Source organism: Dipteris shenzhenensis, chromosome 25, assembly GCF_047967505.1.
Source record: "Dipteris shenzhenensis isolate YYH24624 ecotype China chromosome 25, Dip_SZ_1.0, whole genome shotgun sequence".
Classification (NCBI taxonomy): domain Eukaryota; kingdom Viridiplantae; phylum Streptophyta; class Polypodiopsida; order Gleicheniales; family Dipteridaceae; genus Dipteris; species Dipteris shenzhenensis.
Genome location: NC_141620.1, coordinates 40,933,122 through 40,948,831, shown reverse-complemented (window position 1 = coordinate 40,948,831; position 15,710 = coordinate 40,933,122). Strand labels below are relative to the sequence as shown.

The 15,710-nt window shown below is 42.0% G+C and overlaps 1 protein-coding gene across 1 annotated transcript in view; it reads left to right on the top strand.

Moving 5' to 3' along the window:
- The window catches only part of LOC147885890 (putative envelope ADP,ATP carrier protein, chloroplastic), a 41,842-nt gene extending 28,262 nt beyond the window's left edge, over positions 1-13,580 (top strand). The window contains exons 3-10 of the mRNA XM_087396300.1: positions 6,622-6,684; positions 6,855-6,911; positions 9,673-9,756; positions 9,935-10,003; positions 10,090-10,202; positions 10,310-10,479; positions 12,820-12,898; positions 13,147-13,580. Of these exons, the coding sequence (XP_087252426.1) occupies positions 6,622-6,684; positions 6,855-6,911; positions 9,673-9,756; positions 9,935-10,003; positions 10,090-10,202; positions 10,310-10,479; positions 12,820-12,898; positions 13,147-13,258 (747 nt within the window). The 3' untranslated portion in view covers positions 13,259-13,580. The remainder of the gene's footprint in view (positions 1-6,621; positions 6,685-6,854; positions 6,912-9,672; positions 9,757-9,934; positions 10,004-10,089; positions 10,203-10,309; positions 10,480-12,819; positions 12,899-13,146) is intronic.
- Positions 13,581-15,710: the final 2,130 nt, after the last annotated feature.

The window sequence follows — 15,710 nt, the reverse complement described above, 5'->3', positions numbered from 1 at the left end:
AGAGAATGCTTGCTTAAATTCCAGCCAAGTAGCAGGTGCATCTCCATGAAGCATAAGGTTGGTGTACCACTTAAGTGCATTGCCTTTCAAAAATGTGGCAACCTTCCTCATCTTGGATGCTTCTATAAACAAACCCCAAGAAATGCAGCATCAAACTGTTGTAAGGAATGTGAGGGATTTGTACATGTCTTGTACTCCATTATATGTCTCAAACTTGACATGAGAACCAGCATCCTTAAATTCTTTATATACATTTGATGTTGGCTGTCCCAAAGATGGCTGTATTTTTGCAGCATTCCCTTCACTAGGGAGAGCCATGCTTGGCTGAACATTAGGCATGGGAGCATGTGCTGTGGCTTGCATGCTTGGCTGCATTCCCACATTGTCATACATGGCTTGCTTTCTATGCCTAGTTGGCGGTGAAATCAACATAGCATCAAAGATAGAATGTGTACTAAAATATTCAGGTTGCTGCCTCAAATATGGCTGAGGTGGCTGAGCCACATTTATGGATTGCACATTATTATTTTGAGGAGTAGAAGTACCCAAACCAAGGCCTTGTGCTAGCTGCTCATACTGTTGCACTGGCTGTACTTTTTGTACCTCTTTCTCAAGTGCTCTTTTGGGGGATTCCTCTCTCTTGGAAGTCATCATTTTTGATGGCTGTCCCTCATGGGAAACTGATGCATGAGTGTGCTGTCCGCCATGAGAAGCTGATGCATGTGTGTACTCACTCTTTCCGTGCTTGTGCTTTCTTGATTTCTTCTTCTTCTTGGCATTTGTTTGCACAATCTGAGCCAAGTTTTGAGTCAGCTGAGTCAAAGCAGTCACTGTACTTGCAAGCTGTGCATTCAACATAGTAACATCATCTGGCTCATTGCTAGAACTAGTATCACTGTTGAGCTGAGTTGTAGCTTCATGTGTGGCCTGCTCAAAAGATATTTGTTGTGCTCCGTGCAGTTGTACACTAGCTGGATCATTAAGGCTTTCCTGCCTTCTCCTTTGAGGAGTTATGGAGCTCTTTTGCTCATGGGTACTCACCATGTTTATGGCTGTAATATTCAGCCATCAAAAAGTGCAGCAAAGATATCCTTCCACCAAACTACCGAGGCCCACCTCTTGAGGAAGAGTGTGGTATCCCGGCAGTGGAACCAATGAAATCGGCCTCTAATCACTTAGAAGGCAATGGAACTAAACCTTTAATCACTTCAGTTGAAACCGGCTTCTAATCACTCAGAGGGCAGTGGAACTAAACCTATAACCACTTCAGCACTTATTTAGAGCTCACAAAGCATATATCACAACCATTAACCATTGCATGATCACCATTTGGCATTTACCCATTTGTTCACAAACAAAACCATTGAAAAAGGGATGGAGGCTAGAATGCCCCTGCTCAACAAACATAGATAAGTGCACCCGATTGGCCCCAAACACCGTGGCGCCCCTTTCGGTATTTCTTTATATTTCACAGTGAGATGATTACAAGTTGCATCTGGGAGACCTTCCCTGCAACTCAGCACGCAGTCCCAATTCACTGAGTCTTCGCAAGGCTTTCAAGCATACAACACCATCACATAAGTGCACTTAACCCATAGGCTCAATCCAAAGGCATTCTCTTTTCCGAGTGCAATTCCATTGGCTGTCCAGATGCAATCACACTGCACCCCAGCTGCACTCTCTTTGAGTGGTTTCCAGATGGCATTCACAAAGCTTTTCAAAACTCCAAAATAAAATCAGCAAAGTACCCAACCAAAGAATGACTCATGGAGCACTGCCTGGGCATTTGTGAACCAAGAGAGGTAGCACATGAGGCCAACCAATTGCTTATGGCAAAAAGAAATTGCAGCAGTAAAATCACAACTCACCAAGTCCTAAAAACTCGAACCAAGTCCTCAATCACCAAGAGGACATAGTAGCCAATGCCCAATTGCATTCTCAGCCAAAGAGGAGTGCAAAGGCATGAAGAAAGAGCATTTACAAGAGCCGACCAGCAAGAATTTCACTGAAAAATGCAAAAAGAAGCACTTCTATCGCGAAGAAGTGGGAGTTCTTGGACTCAAAAGAAGCGTGCTTCAGAGAGGAATGCATTGAGAAGGTTTTGGAGAAGTTTCATCGCCGGAAGTTCTCCAAAACTGAGAAAAACCAGTCAACCAGCGCGTAGGATCACTCGAAATTCAATAGAAAGCTGTAGCTTTGTAAGAGGAGAGGCTCAGGAGGCTGTAGAAACGAAAAGGTCCAGAAAAAAGCCTCTTAAAAAAAAAAAAAAAAAGAGACTTCTATTAAGTAAGAAAGAAACTCGCTAAAGCAAGCTCTAAGCGGAAATACAACATCATGAAATCATGAAGAAAAATAAAACCCCCTCAAAGTGAGGTGGAAAATAACCAAGGCTGAGGTTGTAAGTGCCACCTCAACCCTATAGGAGTCTCAGAGAAGAAAGGAGAATCCTTTCATTCCTTGAAGAAAGAAGCCCTCCCAGCTGAGGTTGCACGGGAGTCTCCCTGTACACTCATCCATACGGCCATCAAAGTATGTACGGTGTCTGTCCAGATACTAGCCAAAGTGTGCGATGGATGAACCTGAGTACCCTCCATAGTCTCTGTGCATCTGGCTCTCTAGATATGCCAGGATGCTATGCTCGCTAAAATCTCCCAAGAAGTATCCACAGAGGCATGTACATCTGTAAAAGGAAGGTGTGGTACCACATCCAACGAACATGACTCAATGTGATGACGTCGAACCAAAATGGCCCGAGAGGAGTCAAGTCTCTCATAGAATACTTGAGGCTCTGTAAGAGAAAGCCAAGCCACTGAGCCCCATGTCATAAAGAATGGGGAGTGGGCAAAGTGACTGAAAATCTTGGCTACCCCCATTCAAATCATCATCGCCTGCCTGCAATCCCATAAACAATGCTAAATAGTCTCCGAAGCAGAGAGGCAACGAGGGCAAGTAGGGTCGGCTCCGAACCTGGATCTCCAAAGGTTCACTGCGATTCCACCATGGATAGAAAGCCAAAAGAAGAGAGTGATCTTTCTATTTCTGTGGGATTTCCAGAGTCTCCTTCAGAAGCACCTCTGCAGATCCACAGTGATATCAAATGTCTCTCAATGAGGAACTCTGGAAGGTCTCCAACCTCTACTACTGAGCTGAAATCTCCTGGCATTACTGACCGTGTAACGAAAGAAGGGAATGCTCTTCTCTCGATGCCCTGCGTCAATCCACTCCCACTCTCCAGGGTCCCACTGCAAATACCTAATGGGAACTCCCCCGTAGAGCCAAAGCCTCCAAGACCCGGTGGAGAGTAGCCGGGGGTGTGGGTCGAGGAACCACTCTGAATCTGATCCCTGCACCAGAAGACCTACAACTCTGATAGATTGAAAAGCAGACTCAAGCAATATGTCCTGTGTGGATCTCAGCAATCTGCCACCATCCTGCACAGTAAAAACTAAAGCATCCTCCTGTGCATCTCGAAAGGCCAAAACCTGAAGTGGAACACTACCTCTCGTAAAAGTACCTGCCCAAGTGGAGCAAGTGAGTGGCATATCATCTGTGTTTACCCACTCCTTTGGAAGGGCTGCCTCAATCTGCAAGATCCTCCCTGCACTCCCTCTGAGATGTCCTGTCAACTGAGACTTGGTCTCCTCTGGAAGCTTGCGGAAAGCTTTCCAAGACCCCAAAGATGATGGAGGTCCCCTCTCCCACCTGGACCACTGCACGTAGAGTGAGGCACCAAGTGGTCTGCCATGAGAAAAAGTCACTTTTGCAAATTCGACCAGCAAAAGAAGTGCTCAGCTCTGCCTGTTCTACCAAACGCACGGAGGGAAAACCATATCTCTGCGAAGGGGAGACAGAGGGGAAGTCGAGGAATCCAAACGGGTGAGGAGTTATGAAGAAAAACGGAATTTAGCTGAAGGAGGCTGAAAAACCAGTCCAAAATCACAACAAAGGGAGAAGATGAGAGAGAAAACCACACATGTGAAGTTTAGAAGGCCCAGGAAGGTCTAGGAATGGCAAAGGAGCATGTAGAAGGCACTAGAGCCACCTGGAACTCTAGGAGGGCTACTGAAGGTACATGGCCCTCTAGGGGACCCATTAAAAATGCCACATCATCATTTTCCAACAATCACTTTTTTAATTTCTTGGAATGCCTTTGGGCCTAGGGATTAATTACGCTTATGTGCTAGGCACCATGTTGCGTTTAATTACACATTATTAAGCCCACGCTTTGACTTTTAAAACCAAAGTTGTCACGGTCTTGTAGTACATTAAAGTACTTAGAATTTCACGCCTCCGTGACATTAGCACTTATTTACAGCTCACAAAGCATATATCACAACCATTAACCGTTGCATGATCACTATTTGGCATTTACCCATTTGTTCACAGACAAAACCACTGAAAAAGGGATGGAGGCTAGAATGCCCCTGCTCAACAAACATAGACAAGTTAGCCCTAAACACCGTGGCGCCCCTTTCAGTATTTCTTTATATTTCACAGTGTAATGATTACAAGTTGCATCTAGGAGACCTTCCTTGCAATTGAGCACGCAGCCCCAATTCATTGAGCCTTCGCAAGGCTTTCAAACATAGAACACCATCACATAAGTGCACTTAACCCATATGCTTAATCCAAAGGCATTCTCTTTTCCGAGTGCAATTCCATTGGCTGTCCAGATGCAATCACACTGCACCCTAGCTGCACTCTCTTTGAGTGGTTTCCAGATGGCATTCACAAAGTTTAGAAGGCCCAGGAAGGTCCAGGAATGGCAAAGGAGCATGTAGAAGGCACTAGAGCCACCTGGAACCCTAGGGGGGCCACTGAAGATACATGGCCCTCTAGGGGGCCCATTAAAAATGCCACGTCATCATTTTCCAACAACCACTCTTTTAATTCCTTGGAATGCCTTTGGGCCTAGGGATTAAGTATGCTTATGTGCTAGGCATCATGTTGCGTTTAATTACACATTATTAAGCCCATGCTTGGACTTTTGTCACAGTCTTGGAGTACATTAAAGTACTTAGAATTTTACGCCCCCGTGACACCGCATGCATACTCTTATAGGGTATTTTCAACTCCAAAAACTAGATGAACTAGCACAAAAGAACAATTTGCTAATTCGCCACCTTCTACAGCCTACCCAAGTTGAAGGATAAGCCAAAAGGGCTCTTGCATGATCTGCTCAGGTTGACGAATCAGCCCAAACAGCCCTCCTATGCACATGATGACCTTCTCAGATTGACGAATCAGCCCAAACAGCCTACTTGTGCACTCGAAGATACAAAAACTCAGGTCGACTTACATGATCATCAATAGGCAGCCTCCTGGCCATCCTAATCATGTCTAGTTCACTACAAGTGAACTAGTGTATGAATTCCTTTGCCACAATTCACTATCCAGATATGCATCTTAAAATGAGTTGAATCCACGATTTGAAGGCAAGAGGCATTCACAAGCATCAAATTTAGACCTCCACGTTCTGCTTCATAATGCTTCATATTGGAGGATAACTTTCAACCAGAGGATAACTTCCATAATCACATAGAGTCATGTCCTTATGCAAATGAGGATAAAAGCCTAAATTTGGTCAATAGAGTGGTTCTTATACCGCCTATATAACGGGCATCCATGGCGAGTGTTAACTAGGCCCAAACCTATGTGTAGTCGAGGTTCTACTTTGACATCGAGTCCTGCAAAGAAACCATAGATTAGGAAGACTAGATTTGGTGAGATGGTGAGCTTCTCACCCAGCTATAGATCTAGTATAAAGTATCACTCTTCGAGCTTGAGGTTAGCCACGCACCAGTCTAGGTGTTAGCCCAAACTAGGCATAGGCGTGCTCTAGGTCTTGGTATCTCCAAGGAGTCCATCCCAAGGGATCCCCGTAAATGAGCCCATAGCTCATATGTAGGCTCAACCAGGGGTGTCCTTATCCCAAGGGCATGCACACTTTGGTAATGGCTGAAGGTACGTATTGACCCCTTTTGAAGGGTCATTGCTTGGAGCTAACTCCATCATTAATGCCAGCTCATGCTATGGCCTCGGGGTCATAACACCTATACCCATATTGCCTTTGCCCTTTATAAGCATTGAAGGCTGCCAGAGGCTATTTAGAAGAACTTGTTCTCATTGAGCATTCCAAGTAAGGAAGCAGGATAAATTTTTGGATGTAGATAGCAATTTATTTTTTGGCTTCTTGTGAACAAGTAAGAATTCGTTTTGTGCCTCCAATCAAGCCCAAAAATGTGTGTGGTTCCATTGGTTTTTGTCTTTCTTTGTTTGATTATCTAATATGTCAATGTTATAGAGGTTCCAAATTTTGTGTTTCTTAAAGTTGTACAATATGACTACCTATCATGGTGGTGAGAATAACGGTTAGTAACAAATGACCCTGTTAAACACACCCGGAACTATGTCGTGGTCGGTTGATTAAATAATAAATGAAATTTCATTTTTATTATTCTTTTTTTCAACATGCTATCCATAACCATCTTTTTTGGATGGTGGGTTTCTATTTGTGTAAATATCAGACTCAGGTTTTCTAGGGTGCATGCTCTATAGCTTCCATTTTTGAGAAACTGCAAGATGTTGGTGTTACAGTGTCCTGGGTGATATTCCTTGCAGGCTACCTCAAAAATTGCAAAAGAAGAAGGATTACAAGGATACTGGAAGGGTAACTTTCCACAGGTATCTGAAAAGTTCAAGTTACTGTCCTGTGTCATCCAATTGCTGCAGAAAAACCCTTAACCTTGAGAGTGGATCAACAATTATATGCGTTTTACTTTCTGGAAATTTTATTTGTCAATAGTTATCTTGATAGTTGTGTGGCCACCTGTTTTTTTGGGGGGGTGCAACAGGTCATCAGAGTAATTCCTTACAGTGCTGTTCAACTTCTTGCATACGAGGTTTACAAGGTAATATGAAAGTTTCTCTCTAGAAGAGGCAGGCATGTTTGGTTGTCATGGCTAAGTACGTTTAGCTTAATGATTTTAGGAACTGGGTTCACACACTGCAGTCAGCTATAAAATATTGTAGAATGAATAAATTATAACTTAGTAGGGAATCGGAGGCTCATAGCTCTAATACCTGGCTTTACAATGCTACACTGAATAATCCCAAATGTTCATGGCAGTGACATCAAAAGCAACACACATGAGGTCACAGGTGAAAGTGTATAGATGCAAAAGTCGAGTTCATTCTTTGACTCCAAAGACAGTAGCATTGCATTTTCAAGTTTAAAACCAGATATTTGCAATGTACAGCAGTGCATTTAAATTGCAAGGTAGTTTGAAATGCTGCAGATTGCTCAGGTTTGTGTTTCTAGTGTAATGTGAATTACATAGTGTGCATGCTGAGATCCCTACCAATGGGAAGCTTCTATATCTTTTCCTCTTATTGTCTCTCCCCCCTGGCACAATCAAGGGCAAGGATCCATAACTGAGGGCTTTGGTAAGCAGATCAGAGGCCCAGATAATAGGAAGCCTTTGCCATGGTGCCCTTGTGTGTGTTTTAAAGGTGGTTTTCACAAGATCTTTTGAAGTGATGCATTGTTTCTCATACAGATCATCTCTTGCGTTACATCAGGTATTTTCCCTGCCCTTAAAGATTTTCCAACCTTGACAAAGATCGAGCACACTGTAGTTTTCTATGGTTTGGCACTTATTTTGCATTCCTATCAATCTATATTACAATTATAAGTCAGAAGTCAAGCTTAGTTGTTTGCATCTGTGAGAGTTTAACTGAGGGAGTTCAATCGTCTCGTACAAGACAGTATTTGCTTTGTAATGCTAGCCTGTCAAGGTTTCTCAGCAGGAGTGGACCCTACAACCCCTAAATGTAGCACTGTGCATGCTGAAGCTCCTTGTTTTTGTGTCAGCTCATCTAGTAATGTCTTCCAAAATAGTGGCTGTGAGGTATGAATTGATCTCCAGCATAGTCACCTCAAAACACATTTTGTTGAGGTGAACGATGATTTTTCTTGCCTCATTCTGTTAAGCATGTGAATAGTCATGTCAAACTCTTGTATACACGTACACATATTTTAGATATGCACACACGGACCCACATGCGCATCTGTACGTCTTTGTGCATGCGCACACGCACACGCACCCCACAGTGCCAGCCCTGCTCTCACTCACACAAACAACTAACTAACTAAATAAATAAATAGATAAATGTCAACATAGAGACGTGAGTTCTAGTCTCAATGTTGTGCTGATCTGATTCAAGAGCTGGCATAGTTATCCAAGTCTCCTTGTAGGCTCAGTATGCGTAGAATTCTCTCTCTAAGGGAGAAAGTCAATTCAAGGGAGTGGTTCAACTCTTAATAGTCATATAACAAATCCTTCCAAAGGGAGTCATGCATTCAGTAGCATGAGTCCCTTCGTTGACGGAGATCATGGCCTAGCCTCTCTTCAAAATCCCTCTCGAAATCTTCCTATACCCAAGCGACTCCAGCCAACAATGCAGCTAGGACACCATCTCCATACGGGCATGTATTCTATCGAGAAGGTATGAAGACACCGATCGTTGGTCACCATGAACATATTTTTTTCCTACAGCAAGAGGTGAGAGAGCTGAAGATGCTATTGACAGCTGTGACAGCTAAACTTCAGTTTCTTGAAGGACCTCGCAAGCAGGCAATAATAGATGAGGTAATGAAGCTTGCAAAGCTTCTCCTTCTGCTCCTCAGCCAGCCTCTATAGTAAAAGATCTAGTTCACACGGAGGTACAAGCAATTAAGTTATGGTAGAGGTGGATACAAAGGCAAACAAAACCGATATCCAAGAAGAGCTCAAGGAGCACGAAGCAAACGTGACAATGGTCTTGAAGGCTGGTACAAAGAGGAGTCCTTCAGTGAAACTTTAGCACACGTCAAAGTAGCCATGCCTAGCATTGAATGGAAGGTTGATGATGAGGATGATGATGGAGCAACTATATCTGACACTCCAGAGGACATGCTATCATTACGCTCAAATCACAAGATTTACAGATCAAGCTTCTTTGCCAATCATACAAGCTGAAAGGGACTCAGGTATGGGTAGCTGAGGAGCTCACACGAGCTCAATTGAACAATAAAGAAATTTAGTTAGCTAAGGTTAAGGCTGCTAGAAAGGATGTATACTGTGAAGACAAAGAAATTATCAAAGAATTCAAATCAAAACCAAAGGACTCTCAGTCTTAATTTGATGTATGGTCAGTTATGTTTTTCAGATTATTATTCTGTAGGTACTCTAAAATAACTGTAGTTGCTTTTGCACTCCCTGGGAGCTGCCATGTGCCCTCCTTAATCAGATGTACTAGATGGTTTTTTGCTGTCCCATACATCTGTTGGTCTCCCGTGGACATTAATAGATTCTCTCTCTCTCTCTCTCTCTCTCTACACACACACACACACACACACACACACACACATATCCCTCCCTCTCCCCCCCCCCCCCCTCTCCCCCGGCTGCCCTTTTTTTTTTCACAAGTAAGCAATTATAGATCCACTCTTGAAGAAAATGTTGGATATTTGCAAACTTGGTGTCAAATTTCTGAATTGATCTCTTGTTTCAGCTTTGCATGGTGCTCCTATGTGATTTTATTATTTCTCTGATCTCACCTTTCTGCTTATGTGCTGTTGTTCATGGATTTTGTGGAAATGTCTAATGTTGTCTTGTCCATTGTCAAAAGAAACTCTTTAAAGGCAAGGACAAAGAGCTATCTGTTGTTGGCAGGTTAGCGGCTGGTGCTTGTGCCGGCATGACTTCCACTTTGGTGAGTTCTTGGAGATTTTCTGTTTATTTAAGGCACTGCTCTATCCTTTAGACAGGAATTAATGAATGAATGGATATGCCTATTTTATAATTTCTTCTTGGTGAGCTTGTCTTTAAATGTGGGGTCTTTCTTGGATTCATTGCATTTTGCTAAGATAATTGACTATGTGGATGTCTAGGTGACATATCCATTGGATGTGCTTCGCCTACGCTTGGCAGTGGACCCCGCTTGTAAATCTATGTCTCAGGTGGGCCATTACGTTCTATTTCTTAGATCTGTTGTTCTACTAAGCATGGTTGTGACAGTGATGACAATATCTCTTTTGGCATATAGGTAGCATCTTCCATGCTGCGAGAAGAAGGCTTGTCTTCCTTTTACAGGGGTCTCGGGCCATCACTGCTTGGGATAGCCCCTTATATTGCCCTGAATTTTTGTGCCTTTGACTTGTAAGTAGTGACCCCCCTCTGTTTCAAGGTACCTGTGATATGGGTAGCATTAATAATATGTTTTAAACTGCCTAACTTGTAGTATGTTCATTTGGTGCACATTGTAGAATAAAGAAATCTCTTCCCGAAGATTTCAGGAAAAAACCAGCAGCATCATTTGTTACAGCTCTTATGTCCGCCACCTTGGCGACAACAATGTGTTATCCTCTTGATACGGTCAGGAGGCAGCTGCAAATGAAAGGCACACCTTACCTTTCTGTTTTGGATGCAATTCCAGGCAAGTCTTTGTCATCCACAATTTTATATTTAGTTGCAGACCAAAGGCAAGCTTATAGCATCTAACATCAAGAACCAAAGGCAAGCTCAGAGAATCTAATGGCTAGTCTGTCTTTGGTAAGCTCAGAGCATCTAATCACTGGGCAAAGAAGAAAGTTGAACCTATGTCTTCTAGTAAAGGTAGCACACAGTCAAATTCAGTGGGACGGAAATTATTGTTTTGTTTAGTCTAATTTTGGGACCAGCTAGACTTGCTAGAATATAACTTATGGCAGTCTAAAATTGGTACTTACTACACTAGGTAGAATATAACTTACTGATGACAGTCTCTTGGTTAAGTCTTCAAAGGTAAGAGATCATCTTTTGAGAATCTTTCTCTCTCTCTCTCTCTCTCTCTCTCTCTCTTGTGCCTGCCACTCCTACACCCTACAACCTCCTTTTAAAGTACGAAAGAAATTACAATCCCAAAGGAAATTTCTTTTTATGAACAGAAAACAAACTTTAGAAAGTCTGCTCTTACGAGACTTAACTCTTGCTTACGAAAGGAACCAGGAAGGGTGGTTAGTGTCATTGAGTACTCAAATTTCTGTAATGCTAGCAACATCATGACTCATGTACATAGAATGTAATGCTGTGTTGAGTGTTCACATGCCTCAGAAGCGATCATGTTACTGTGTGTATCTTGATTACTTGTCCAAGAGTAAAGTCCTCGTCAGTGTAGGCACTCTCCTCGGCTTGGAAAACCACACAAACCCTGCCATATTGCCTGGTTGTACTAGGACCAGGACTCCTTCATCATTTCTTGCAACATTTACACAAATGACAGCCAGGCTCTTGAGTTTGAGGGAAGTTCTAGTTGACTCAAAAGGAGTGCCTGTTTATTCGTTTAACAGCCACCCCTGAGGTATTTTCTTGGACTCAAAATAATTACGAAACTCTATGCTGGTGTTCAACTCTTCCATAAATGGAGCTCTGTTGACATGAAGTACTGCAAGCTTGCAAATGTTGGAATGTGAGGTGGGAGGGTTTTCCTTCTGTGCAGCACAACTAGATCAGTCTGCCATAGTCAAAGAAGGAAGGTGAGTCCTTTCCATCTTTTGCTTTGTCAACATTACTTTACTGACCTGTCAAATAGTTCCTCTCATATGCTCACAGTGAAGACCAATCATTGTTCGTTCTAGAATCATTACTTCTGCATTGAGTCACGGCTGAGTCTGCCCTTCACCTCTGGAGTGCTGATAGAAACTCAGTACAAAGACTTTTGTATAAATTGATGCTCAAATGTGCATGGGTGTGTGGATTTGTATGTGTGAGAGCGTTTGTTTATTATGGTCTACACCCACGCTGGTGACATCGGTGGGGATGTCATAGTGTCTAGCTGCTGCTATGCGTGATGTTCATGGTTTTCAACCTTGTGACTATCATGAGATTGAAACTGCACTATTTGTTGTGTTTTTAGAGGATGAGTTTGGGCATGTTCCTGGATTCATGCATTGAATTTGGGATTTACTGTTTCCTTGATTTTTGAAAACTCATCTATTGCATGTTTCAAAATGGTTTCTCTCATAAAATAGCTGTCGAGTTTTCTTTGGGAGCATTCTCTCAAAGGATTGATCTATTAATAATAGACACTCACATGTGAGTTGTTCGCGGGGGAGGCAAAGGATGGCAAGTACACCTCTTTACATTGGAAATGGCATTTTTCTTCTAGCATTTTAACCATTTATTATTCAGGCTCTTGTGCTTTATGCTAAACATTGAGTCAAAGCTTTGCATGTGTAGAGGATAAAACCTCATCCAACATAGGCAGTAATACTTATTGTCATCAGGGGACAACCCCCATACGAAATTTCTTTGGTTGTATGGTTCCCAAAACATGAGTTTGTGGATCCTTTATGCCAGGTGATCATAAAAGAAGCTGAAACTCTTTTGCTAATATTTTTGTTAAAAGCCTTCTGTTGAATTGATGCCGTTTTATCTAGTCTGGCTCTTCAAGGTCTTGTTTGGAAAGACATTTGAATCATCTCTTGTCATCTGTTTGTTTTTTTAGCAAAGAATTACTTCTTTGGAATCTCCAAGTTGTGTGTAACGGTCTTGCTTATTTAGCATATTTACAGATTGTCCTATCTGTACAGTATCTATTATATCATAAAGGAAGTGAATAGGTTTACGAGAGATGCATTGGCATCCATTAACATTGGATCAGTTTTGAGCTTCCTTCGAATTCTCGAGTTTTGTAGCACTGGAGCTTTTTCAGGCTTCCTTTTATTTGTTTTAAAATGATGTTCAACTCTAGTGGGGTCATGCCATTGAAACTAACAAGTATTCCCCTGGTCTATAGGTATCATAGACAAAGATGGTCTCATTGGCCTGTACAGAGGGTTTGTTCCAAATGCACTGAAAAATCTTCCCAATAGCAGGTCCCTCTCTCTCTCTCTCTCTCGTATGCACATGCACACCCACATATGTATGAAACACACTTTTGTTCCATTGCAAATTAACTTCAGCTAGCGTTTGTTTCTATATGCATTGCACTTGGCATTACACAAATGTGGCGATATGACTGTTGAATTTACTACATGCTGTGAAAGTACGAAAGAAGAGATGAAAAGCAAAGATATGCTGTGTGTATTCAGGCCATTAAAGGTACAATGTGTGTTTTCTGTAGTATTCGGTTGACCACCTTTGACGCTGCAAAGAATTTGATCGCTTCCGGTGAACATGAGTTTCAAAGATTGTTACAAGTGAGAAGAGAGCAAATTGCAAAGACTCAGTTGTAAAGTCTGTACTCAACGTGTAACAGATGTACCATGGAGGTCAAGTTTATTTGTTTTTTACACTTAACCATGCTTACCAGCACAAGCTCTGGTTTTGAGTGACAGAGCAATTTATTTGAGTGCTGATTCATATTCTTTGTCATATTGTCGGTAATAGAGCGGCTTAAGATGGGGGATCCATGCAAACCTTGAGAGATTTTACCCTCGGAATTATCTAGTCATGGGTGCCCTATTGACTGAGATGAATGGTTAGCGAGTCCAGCTCAAGTTGTATATCACGTTTCCAACTCAATGTGTATGGCTAGCATAATAAGGTGAATTTTCAGTGATGACTTCTATGGGAGCTTTCTGTTGAAGGTAACCACATTAATATTAAGATCGTACATGAGATTTTTCCTCTACCATTATTGGCCTCAGGCAGGCCTAATGAATGATAGATATATCATTCACCTTGTTTTTTATTTTAGATGGAGGGAATGTGCCTTTCTGATGCATCCCCCCTGTGAAAGTAAATGTGGTAATGAGACTGCAAATTTGGGGGAGGAAGGATGGAGACTTTTGTAAATAAAGCTGGAATTTTTTACTTTCCAAAAAGCTAGTCAATGAAACTTTTTATGCTTTGAGGTGAAACATGCAGTAGGTGTTATATCTTTGAGGTGAAACATGCAGTAGGTGTTATATCATCCGAATCCAACTCCAGTCTACTGTCAAATATTCCTGTTTGCACGTTCAAGGTATATCTGTTATAGGTATGCTAAACCTAGCAATTGATGCTTGAACATGAAGACTAAGTTCATATTTGTATACATATGTGGGAGACATTTTATGAAATAAAGATTAAGTAAAGCTAGAGGCTCCAATGCTTAGTCTTACAATGTTCCAATCTGCGTATTTACTATCGGTAAAGCATGTGAAACTTGCAGAATCGTCCATGGTGATGACCACGGATGAACATATCTATCCCCCTCGTCATGGTTTTTTTTGCTGTATGATTTTTGGATTCAAGCTGTACCGACGGACTTTCTAGGCATCAATTTTGGCATGTCATATGCTTTGTGGCAAACTCTTGCTTTCTCCATGAATGCCATGCAACTTTTGTGTGGTACTAGACAATCATTTGAGATGCTACCCCTCTCTTCCTCCCTCTTTTTATTGTGTGGCCTAGATAGTGGATTCTTTTTTGAATGTGTTATGTCATATATACTAACACACCCATGACTCATGATACCATTAGGGTGGGATCTCCTTCCCAATTAGCCAAGCACTAAATTTGGCACGACACCCTCCATAACATGGTAGTTATGCGCCAATTAAAAATGTCATGCATGTAGAGCTTTGTTCAATTCCAATGTCCTTCATGAGCTTAGTGGCTATGGTTGAAGACAAGTCATCAAGCAATTGACGTTAAGTTGAGGTGGACGAGATGAAATCTTGTGCAATTATCAATGAAGACCTATTGTATGGGCATGGCGGCTTGAACGTGTCCAACTCATGTTAGGTGTGCATTGACACTTGCACCCAAGGCCTTCCAAAGAGGCAATAATTTTAGCCACTTGGTCTACAAGCTCAAGGATAATTATGTAACCATTTACTATTGTCTTCGACTTGGTGACACATGAGAGTTGAAAATGGGAAGCTATTGATGTAGCTATGAAAAGGTCTTTTTGAAGCTTTTCGCATTAACAACCAAGAGAAGTGCACAACCAGAAGGAGTTGAGGAGCACTTGATGCTTGAAAAGAGTTTGGGTGAATAGGAGTTTAAGCTAAATGTAAATAGACTTAGAATAGGTGTGAATCAAAGGTGAGTGAGTTTCAAAGATTATCATGAAATTAAACAAATATGGAATATGTGAGTATGGAGGCTCCTCTATATGTAGACCCTTTGATGTGTCCCCTTCCCTCAATTGGTTTAAAGAAAGAATAACATTCATAAGGTGTGCCTTGAATGATCCACCTCCATCGTAAAATGAATTTGATAGGAAGCATCTTGCCTTCTCTGTGTGTCTTTGGAGGTAGCGCAATAGATGGAAGTGCGAAGAGTTGGCTTGGAGGAATGCTTGTTTTTCAACTCAACAAGGACACAGCATAGAATGTATGCCAATCTACCCTTTTCTTGCAGCTACTTTTTTCCATCGAAAGAGATTAGTGTTGGAAATCCTTCCATGGGATTTGCACGTCAATGAAAACGCCTGGATCTACAAAGAGGAAGAGGCAAGAGATGAAGAAAGGGAGATTGGAAGAGCATTTGGGGGACCAAAACACACATGAATGAGGAGGCCGCCCTACATATAGTCTTCATCATCATCTTTACGATTCCTATCATTGCATTGCCACAATTGCCATATGTTGAGAGCTCCATTTCTTTTGCAAAGGGAATCAAATTTGCTGTCCAATGAACCTTGTGGATGAATCAAATTATTGTGCAGACGTCCTTCTCTAGGCAGTACCTGGCTTC